General features: G+C 34.7%; 1 protein-coding gene across 3 annotated transcripts; it reads left to right on the plus strand.

Annotated features, from left to right (window-relative positions):
- The first annotated feature begins 760 nt into the window (after nt 1-760).
- LOC107819113 (ADP-ribosylation factor 2) lies at nt 761-9,877 on the plus strand. 3 transcript variants are annotated; one of them, XM_016645194.2, is made up of 7 exons: nt 761-1,054; nt 2,015-2,201; nt 3,206-3,276; nt 3,576-3,695; nt 9,233-9,351; nt 9,426-9,507; nt 9,615-9,877. In XM_016645194.2, exons 2-7 carry the CDS (start codon nt 2,054-2,056, stop codon nt 9,618-9,620), a joined length of 546 nt encoding a protein of 181 aa, XP_016500680.1. In that variant the 5' UTR covers nt 761-1,054; nt 2,015-2,053; the 3' UTR covers nt 9,621-9,877. The 3 variants fall into 3 exon arrangements, with proteins under 3 accessions (XP_016500680.1, XP_016500681.1, XP_016500682.1); XM_016645195.2 differs by having other exon boundaries at nt 915-1,054; nt 2,032-2,201; XM_016645196.2 differs by having other exon boundaries at nt 915-1,054; nt 2,083-2,201.
- The last annotated feature ends 892 nt before the right edge of the window (nt 9,878-10,769 follow it).

A 10,769-nucleotide genomic window follows, 5' to 3' on the forward strand; every position in this document is an offset into this window, starting at 1 on the left:
GTGTTAGGTGCCATCACGATCCTGTTTGTTAGGATTTTGGGTCATGACTGTACAAATATTATATACTAATTATACATCGATTATATATTATTTATAGAGAGTATATGTTGTATAAATTCAGTGTATAATCATTATTACACCACGTATAGATGAATTTAAGTGTATTCTTCTTTTATTTTTTTGTTTTAAATCTATTTTTCAATTTTTTACTTTTTTGTTGTTGTTAGAGGTGGGTAGGTTTTGGTTTCAATGGGGGACTTTGAAGAAACTGACAATAGATTGAGAAGATTTTTAGATCTAGAATATTTTTGATAGGTTATTTTCCTTAAAAGTTTGTGAATTTTGAAAAGAAACTGTGTGAAAAAGTTTTGAGCAGAGTCTCGTTCGATTTTGGTTGAGATGTTCTTTCCAGCGAAATTTTACTTTTTTTTGGCTGGTTCAGCTTACAATTGTTGATTTTGTCATCTGGTTAGAAATTTTATAGCTAATTTTTGTTCAAGGTAGTTTAAGGCCAGCGAAAGAAATGTGATAGGTAGCGTCGCATTTGTTTTTTCAAAATTAAAAGTGTAAAAGATATTTTCTTTTATTTAGTATTTTATGCAATATCTTTTAGCTTTTAAAGACAAAAAAGAAACTTATATTTTTCTATCCAAACTGAACAAAGCGTCAAACGAAATAAATCCAAACCTAAAGTAGAAAAATTAAATGGTACCAAATTTAATTTTGATATTGATACCAATATTTTGGAACAGATAGAATCATAGAAAAAGGAAATGTCTAAAAACCATACCAAACAACCAACACACACCCCTAATTAGAACCGAGGTAAAAAAAGGTACACAATCTAAAGGCATTCCCGTTATTCTCATCAAAGGAAATGGCAATTGGTACCATCGGAAACTTCTCATTCCCTGTATTTATTGCCTCTGGTCTTTTCATTATTCTTACCCCTCTCAGTATTTGGCGTTAATCTCAGGCTTCCATTTCTCTCATTTTCTCTCTACATTTTCTCGTTCTCTCTTCATTAGATCCCTCTTTCAAAAGCTTCTTTCAGGTTATTCTTAATATTTCATCACTCATATATTCGTTATTGTGTTTGATTTATAGTGAACTAACTAATCTTATTAGAGTTTTGTGTTTTTAAACATAATTCAGTCTTCATATTACTTTTCTGTTGATTGGAGATACGTTTTTTTGGTTGATTTGTATCTATAATTCGATAAAAGTAGTGTTAAAATCAACATTTCTCTCTTTTTGGTGGAAATGTTTCGCAACATTTATCGCTTTCGGTGCTTCCATTTGATTTGAGGTTATTTGTTTCAGGTTTAGGCGTTCTTAGCTGCGGATTCTTTTTTTTTTTCGGCGTCTTGATTGATGATGTGAATTTGTGTTGTTATATATTGATCTGAATATTAAATCAAGTTACCCTTCGATCTATGAATTGTATCAGAGCGGTTTGAATTGTGAATTTTAAATACGCAACAAATCCACTCCATTCATTCCACTTTATATGAGATATTCGATAGGACACAGAGTTTATGATGTTATTTTGATTTATATACTGTGTTTGTGATAATGGAGGAAAAATTATTAAAATAATATTTGAAAAGTTTGAACAGCTTAATGAGTTTAAACGTGTTTTGCATTTAAATCTTCGAGTGGTAAAGATTGATAATAATGTCTGTGTTGTTGAAACAAGTAATATGGAGTAAGAGTTGAGATACTGGTGAAGGAAAATGTTTTTTGTCGGTAAGTGATTGAAGTCATTTCCCCCTTTTTAAGAAAATGTTTTTTGGTAACACAAAAACCAGGAAATGAATCTATCATGGAAAATATTTATCAGGAGTTGTTTTGCTTCTGAGGATGAGACAGCTGTTGTAGGATAAGATATCTTGGAACTTTGCAAAAAAAGAAAAAGTAATATAAATTGGCGAGGCAGGAGTTTATACCCGTTTATCACTTGATGGATAAATCCAATTTATATTTGTTAATGTATTTGATTTTTATGATCTAGTGCACTTTTTTCAATAGAGATCATCAACAAGAAGGGGAAATGGGGCTAACATTCACCAAGCTTTTCAGCCGGCTTTTCGCCAAGAAGGAAATGCGAATTCTCATGGTTGGACTTGATGCAGCTGGTAAAACCACCATATTGTACAAGCTCAAGCTGGGGGAGATCGTCACTACTATTCCTACCATTGGTATGTACTTCAGTTAAATGTAGCTTTGTGATTACAAATTAACATTTTTATTTCCGTATAACTTTAAGAGCCGCATCTAAATTACCTCTGCTGCATAGCTTTAGAGTTTCATACATGTAAGCTATGGTTGGATATTTCTTTCCTCCAAAGAGAATCCACTATAGGATAACTAATGATTTTGTTGAATGTGTAGAATTTTAGACACAGAAGCATCTCAATTTTGAGAATCTGAATGTTAGCTTTCATTGTATAACTTGTTAAAAATGGCATATAGAAGGTACTTCTTGAATTAAATAATTATTCAGCATTAGCATCTTTAATCATAATCTGTTGACATTGGTTGTATATGGATATGGCGCTGCATCATCCTACTTGTTTTTGTAATTTTTCTTGCCTATTATCTTAAATGGTGGTCTACAAGGTTGACATTTCTTAATAGAATGAGGTAAATCTTTCGTTCTTTTGGTGATGAGCTGGAAGGAGGAAATAATTTATGTTTCTGTTGCATTTTTTTCGTGTTAGGATGAGCATATTGTCTGTAATTCTTAAAAAGCTTTTCTATAAATAGTTTAAATACACATAAAAGAGAGTAGTTTTTCTTGATGGACTAAAAAGGAAAGTATTTGTTCCGTTTCTCCTTTGCTTTTGTTTACACAACCTAGGCGAAAATGTTGTTGTCAATAGTTAATCAATCCTGTTGTCAGCTTAATCCAAACTTTGTAATTGTATGCTTATAATATGTACTGCTTGTATGTGCTATCGGTCATAATTTCGGTGTTTGGCAAAGTAATAAAGTACTTAAAATAAGTTAAAAACTGCTTAAAACAAGCCAAAAAGCAATAAGTTAGACCCCAACTTATTGCTTTTTGGCTTAAAAGCTATTTCTGCTGAAAAGCTACTTTTTTCAAGCCAATCCAAACAGACTCTTAATCTAAAGTCTGTAATTGTATGCTTATAATATGTACTGCTTGGATGTGCTATCAGTCATAATTGATAATTTGCAGGTTTCAATGTGGAAACTGTTGAGTACAAGAATATCAGCTTCACTGTTTGGGATGTTGGGGGTCAGGACAAGGTATTTATTGTCTTTAACTGTCTAAAGTCTTATAAGTTAACATAGCCTTCTCAAAAAGACTATAAGTTAACATAGAGTTTGATCTGAGTTTGGTCTTTGTTGTAATAAATGGGAAATGAGTCATAATCTTTTTCCTTTTTTATGATTGTTGAAATAAATCTTTCTTTTCTTGTCCTCTTTTTAATTTTCCCTTTTCCTAGACTTCTTTGTGTTTTCCTGGTAGCTCTCTTATGCCCGATATAGTGAGGCCTTCGATTCAACTACCTAACACATCCAGCTTGTTTCTTTTTCTTTGTCAGATTCGTCCATTGTGGAGGCACTATTTCCAGAACACTCAGGGTCTCATTTTTGTGGTTGATAGCAATGACAGAGACCGTGTTGTTGAGGCAAGAGATGAGTTGCATAGGATGTTGAATGAGGTAATAATTCTCGTACCATTTTTTATTACTATTATTTTTGCCGTGAAATGAGATTCAGCTTCTAAATCTTTAAGCTACATGGCAAGAAAAATTATGTGCCTGTTTTAATTGAATAGTACTGAAATGTTCTTGAGTTGCCTGTGATATTTCATATTTGTATATCATATATTGCGTGCCTAGTCTCTTGTCTACTAACTAGAGGAGGTAAAGCTCGTGCTACGCACGGGCCCAATATTACAACAACAACAACAACAAACCCAGTGAAATCCTACAAGTAGAGTCTGAGGAGGGTAAAGTGTACGCAGACCTTACCCCTACCTTAGGACGATAGAGAGGCTGTTTTCGAAAGACCCTTGGCTCAAGAGAAATGAAAATGAAGCAGTAAACAGACAGTAGCAACAACAAGGTAATCAGACATGGGCGCAAATGAAGATACAGGCAATAACAGAGATCTAAGAATATGACACTATAAGAATAGAGACAATCTCGCCGGAAATAATGACACTGTGAAATAGCAAGGGGTTAGGAATAGGAAAATACAAGACTAGTACTAATACTACTGGGAAGGCTAGACGAAACTCTAGACTGCCTGTCAACCTACAACCTTAATTCTCGACCTCCACACCCTCCTATCGAGGGTCATGTCCTCGGTGAGCTGAAGTAGCGTCATGTCTTGCCTAATCACCTCACCCCAGTACTTTTTAGGCCTCCCTCTACCCCTCCTCTGGCCCGCCCAGGTCAACCTCTCACACCTCTTAACCAGGGCATCAGGGTCTCTCCTCTTCACATGTCCGAACCATCTCAGCCTCGATTTCCGCAACTTATGTTCTACAGGAGCCACGCTCACCTTGTCCCTAATATGCTCGTTCCTAATCTTTTCTTTCCTGGTATGCCATGTCCACACATCCATTTCAACACCCTCATTTCCGCTACTTTTAACTTCTGGACCTGAGATTTCTTGATTGGCCAACATTCGTTTCCATACAACATGGCCGGGTAGCCCTTCGTGACCCCTAACACTTCTCTAGCAGCTTCCCTAATGCAGTCCGCAGTCGTGGTCCACATACAACTCGCGTCCCCACTGCTCCTCCAGGCCCCTATAGCCAACAACTTCTCCCCTAATACCTGAACTTTGTCCTTAGTCAAGGTTCCCACTTGATCTTTGACCGTACACTGCTCTCTTATTCCTTTCTCTCTTAATCTCCAACTCCATTACCAAGAGCCTATGTTGGGTCGAAAGCCACTCACTCGGTATAACCTTGCAATTAGTGTATAAGCCTCTATTTCTCTTCTAAAAGCACGAGTTAGCAACTACCAAATTGAGTGCCTTGGCGAAGTCCAACAATGAGGTACCACCCTCGTTCCTAACTCCAAAACCGAACCCGCTGTGCACATTGCCGTATCCCCCAGCTGACTCCTCAATATGGCCATTACAATCACCTCCTATGAATAGCTTCTCGGTGTGCGGGATACCTTTCACCACCTCCATCCAATTCCTCCCAGAACGGGCCCAATATTAAAAACCTAAAATTATTCTTGAGGTGTTCAAATATTTTTAAATAATCTTTTCAAGTGTTTAAGAGAAATTCTATAAAATATTTAAGTGTTTTACTGCTTAAGTGTGTATATTGGCTGATGGATATTGCAGGCCCAATAATTTATGTTATATTATCTTGTCAAAAACGTGTTACAAGATTTTTGCACACTCATTAAGAAAATCAGTTGATAATAGTAATTATAAGTATTTTTTGTTAACTAAAATTATCCCTAGCCCTTTTGCTCTCCACCTAATCAAGTTTGTGGTATAGCTGAAAGTAAAATATTTACAAATATGTTTAGGCACCTAGAGTTTTACCATGTATTGTTGTTTGTGACAATCGAAAAATGCTTCTTGTCAATATAGTTTACTCTTTGTCAGACTATCACAATATTTTAACTGCATAATATCATCCTATGCTATATTAAAATATACTACTATATGGTTGTGTGGAGTGAAGAGAGTGCTATATTAAATAATGCTCAAAGGGATTTTTTTGCAATATAGTCCGATATAAATATTTAACCAGGTGCTTTTCCACGAAACTAAGTAAATCGTTGATCAAATTGGAAAACACGGTTCAATATATTCTGTCTTATTTGTTTCACGAAACTAAGTAAATCGTTGATCAAATTGGAAAACATGGTTCAATATTTTTTATCTTATTTGTTTTATTTTATATGATACTCTTTTTCTTAATCTTTTCCAAAAAGACTGATATGTTTTTACTACTCTTTGATCGTTTTTATAATGGAAAAGATGGTTGAATCTTTCTACTATCTTTGTGTTATTATATTTTACACTCTTTCACTTTTACTTTTCTAAGAAAAGAATAATAATTTCTTATATGTAGGAACTCTTTAATTTAGACTTTTTCCGTTTTCTCTTAATGATGTTAATTAACCATAGAAATATCACGGCATGTTTATGACCCAAGTTCTAAAGGTACATTTAGTATATACAAAAAGTCTTTCTTTCTTGCTTGAGCTCTACGTTCATTCAAATATGATTATGTAAATCCTCTTGGTAATTAATACTAAAATATTCCCAAAGTGAAGAAAATTAATTTTTTAAACTGTATTTTCTATTCAAACGAATGTATGAAGAGAATATTTATCTCTCTTCTTTAATTGGAGTTTTGGAGTTTCTGTAACGTACATTATTCATAGAGAAGAAAGATTTCCGTAGTACTAATCACACAAAATTACTCAAAAGTTGGAGAAGATCAGATTTTAAAACTTTAAATTCTGTTCAAATAATATTTATCCCTCTTATTTAGCTGGAGCTTTTGTTATCTATATTAATTATTCAAAAAGTTTCTTGAGATTCAATCTAAGTTTACAATATTAGTGATTGATTTAACAACCTTTTGTTGAAGCAGCTCAAATATTGCTTAAACCTTCTTTTTCCATCCAACAATTAGTTTAACGGACCTTGGCGTAACTGGTAAAGTTGCTGCCATGTGAGCAGGATATCAGGGGTTTGAGCCATGGAAACAACCTCTTGCAGAAATGCAGGGTAAGACTGCGTACAATAAACCCTTGTTGTTCGGCCCTTCCCCGGACCTTGCGCATAGCGGGAACTTAGTGCACCGGGCTGCCCTTTTAATTAGTTTAACGGACCTAAGCTACAGATAAAGTTAATACTGAAATGGCTTTGGAAAATTGCACGCAATGAAATGAAAGTTCATTTCCTTTCTCTTACTATTCAGCTTTTAACCGACACTTGTTTGCACGCTTGAGTTTAAAATAAATTAGTATAGCCATTTTAATAAGAGAGATGTGAGATGATTAAATTTAGTAGGGCCTACATGGTTATTGATAGCTCAAATATGTGATGATGTGTAAATCTAAATTGTAAATGATGGTGTGAAATGACAAATTTAAGTTGGGCCCATCTGATCATGATAGTCTTCATGCAGTCGAAATGAGGCTGACAATTTGTGCCTTCAAATTGCCTCAAAAGTTTCCTTTATTTACCAAATTGTGTGATGGCAATTCACGTAATAATATGCAAAAACGGGCAAATATATTATCGGTAAGTTGGCATGTCAACGAAGTCCTGTTAACTTCACCTGTTCCTTAGACACTTCTTATATAGGAGAATATATCTGACATTCGTTAGTGTGCAATGTTCAATTACCCTATACTTGTCATGAATTTATAAGCTTTGTATCTATAGGTTCATGAATTGTGCATTGTGTAGTAGTTAGCTCTTCAAAGCTGATACCCAAATCCTTTAAGTAACTACTTCACTAGCAATTGCAACAGTCTTCTTCAAGAGTGATTCAACTACCTAACACATTATGTACATATACTCAACTCTATCTCTTGGCTTGGCGTTGAAAACTTGATAGTTTTACATCATTATATAGGATAGCAAGATTTTAAAAAGAAAATTATTAGCTTTAGGAAAAACATATCAACCATAGGGTAATATAGGTGGGATCATGATGCACAATGTACAATAGAGAAGAATTTCTGTAAGAGAGATCCAAAATTAATACAACTTTGCAAAACAGATATAAAGGCAGCTTTGGTGACATGACTCGAATTATTATGCGATTAAACTAAGCACTGTTTTCTACTTAATCTTGTTTTTGTTAAAGCTTGCATCATACGTAGCTTTATTCAAGCTAAGAAATGAACTGGTTTTCCTTTTTACTTCTTTTTATAAATACTAAGTAATCAGCTCTTGATTTTGGTGATAATTTGTGAACATGGACAAAATTATAGATCAAAACCCATAAATATAAACTACTTTTTTTCCCTTAACATTGTTTTAGTTAAAGCTTGCATCATTAGCAATAACTCAAGCTAAGAAGTGAACTCTTTTCCCTTTTTTTTCTCTCTTTACATAAACTACTAAGTAATAGCTACCAGTTTGCTGAAAATTCGTGAACATGGACCGAGTAATAGGTCAAAATCATGGATGAGAAAAACTAAACACTTGTCATCTTTGATGAGATTAATCTTGGATGGAACTTAATTCGGTGTAGTTTGCAGTTCCTAAACAGCGCCTTGAAGATATTACCAAATTAGGGTGTTGAAATGGATTCTGGCTAGTGTGGTAATTTACCTATGTGATTTTGATAATCTTAAATTGGTCATATTCTTATCTCATTTGGTTTTAGCTAGAGTAGTTTCAATTTAGAGGGAAGTAATTGAGTTAGATATAAATGTACTTTGATCTTGGTTTTATAAAATATGTCAAAAGTCTGACACTTAACACGGTATTCTGCATTATGTGATAAATTTGTATAACAAGGACGGAGAGTACAGTGCTAATGATCTCCCAGCTTTAATGAAGATAAAATAATTATGCTGTTCCAAAGTAAATGCAAACTGGTTAACTTGTGATTATGGATTGCACCTAATTCAATTCAATTTTTTGGAGTTTCAAGTGGAGCCAAAGATGCTGTTTCGGTGATTTTCAATTGTGAACATTTTCTTCTTGAACAAATGGAGTGTCATGTCACTCATATTAAGAATGTTATTGCTGGTAAGATGAATCTAATAATTGAGACAGTTCAATTACTTTGGTCCTTTGTGAAATTGACATTTGACTATTTTGGATTAACTTATTACTTGGAAGTATCCAGAAGATTTTCGGAGAAATATATAAAAGAGAAGATTCTTCCTCCTGCTCTTTATTTAATCAAGCAGGCAGAGAACTTGCACTTCTTCGCTCTATGTTTGCACTGATAAATGTGTATGGTTGAGTCCTTAAATTTTGCTTAAAAAGAACACAGACAAAATAGTGAAGGGTGAGTAGGAGCCGGTAGCAGTCAGCAGTTTACATGGAAACCACAATATCTGAAATGCTTTTGCTGCTCATAGCTCATGCTTACGATGCTCATTTATCTTCCAGACTTGTATCCATGTAGCTAGTTTCATTATTTATTAAACAACAAAGTGCAATATAAACTGGGGATATAGTATTTTTGTGTTAGACTTTACCGATTGGCCTGCGGAATTTAATTGTCATTACTCTGTCCCAGGATGAGCTTCGGGACGCTGTGCTGCTTGTTTTTGCTAACAAACAAGATCTTCCTAATGCAATGAACGCTGCTGAAATAACTGATAAGCTTGGACTGCACTCTCTCAGGCAGCGTCACTGGTAGGCACACTGCTAGCAGTTGTTATCATTTCCCTTACTTCTGGAGGCGCTAAATTTTGTCTCTCTGCTTTCAGGTACATTCAGAGCACTTGTGCAACATCTGGAGAGGGGCTTTATGAGGGTCTTGATTGGCTTTCTAACAACATTGCCAACAAGGTACGTGTACGCTTCCTAATTGATTAAATTTGGCTTTGGATCTTTTTCTTTTTGGCAATGGGATTACTTCCTTCTCTTTGTTTATCTCTCGCTTCTTCTATTTACAGTCCTAAGGTGACGGAGAGTTTTGCGGGTTGATCCTGGATGCAGGCGTGTTTTTATCTAGTTTCTTTCCCCAAGTCAGTGTGGCTATGAACATTGTCTTGAAAGCCATTTTGCATCTTGTTAGGGCTTAATGAAATGGCTCTGTGACACTACAGTTGGGAAATATGTAATGATGTTTGTCTAGGTTCGAGTTAATTTCATAAATTTGTAAACAAAGACAGTTCTTTATGACAGTTTTGTTAATGGTTAATGATTGTACTTTCTATTTTTTCCGCGTAAACAATACTTTTTGAGATTAGAATGGCTACCTCTTTAGTTCCTCATGTGGACCTCTCTAATCTACATGATTGAAAGGCGGTGAATCTCTTAGGTTTTGAGTTGAAAAAGATAAGACTGCCAAATTGTCCATAACCTTGTTAGTTTCTTTGGGCTGTTTGTGTTTTTTTTTTTAAATTTATCACATGGGGGGGGGGGGGGGGATGCTATGATACTAATTGGGTTCGAGCCCCGAGCCCTCCACCTCCACTGTGAAAAGGCAAGGAGCTCACCTAGTGAATTAGCCTTAAACCCCAAGTTTCTTTGCGCTTATAGATCAATGATGATTTGTTCCATTCTTGTTTTACCTTAAGGCCGAACTGCGAAAGCTTCCCTTCATTTTAAGTTTGTCTCGTCCCGTGAGATTGACATAATACCAATAGTATTTTTTTATGGATAAAGATAGGGGTTCTATTGGGCAGAAGTAAAACACACTCGACTATTGTTATCATCAAATCCTTGCTCCGACAAAAAGTTGGTACTTGGTCCATTTGTCTTGATTCTTACTTCACTGTCACAAAGTTGATGAACGGCTCTAACCTTCTGAATCTTGCTCTTATGGCGTGTACATTTTTTTGCGAGGAATTTCAGTGCTTATATATTTCATTTGTGAACATTCGACGATTTAGCAGAAAATATTATGATTCTAAGGTCGTAAAATTTCACGATGTTCAATAAACGTAATATGAATATTGTTTACCCTAAAAATTGAGTAACAATTAAACTTATATTGTGGTTTTAAGGATATGTGATTTAAACCAGCACCAATTGATAAACAAAGAATTAAATAGATAATTTGGATAATAAAATAAATCAAACCGGTCTGCAAACGTTGCCTCGAC

The sequence above is a fragment of the Nicotiana tabacum genome, chromosome 12 (genome assembly GCF_000715075.1).
Source record: "Nicotiana tabacum cultivar K326 chromosome 12, ASM71507v2, whole genome shotgun sequence".
NCBI classification, from domain to species: Eukaryota; Viridiplantae; Streptophyta; class Magnoliopsida; order Solanales; family Solanaceae; genus Nicotiana; species Nicotiana tabacum.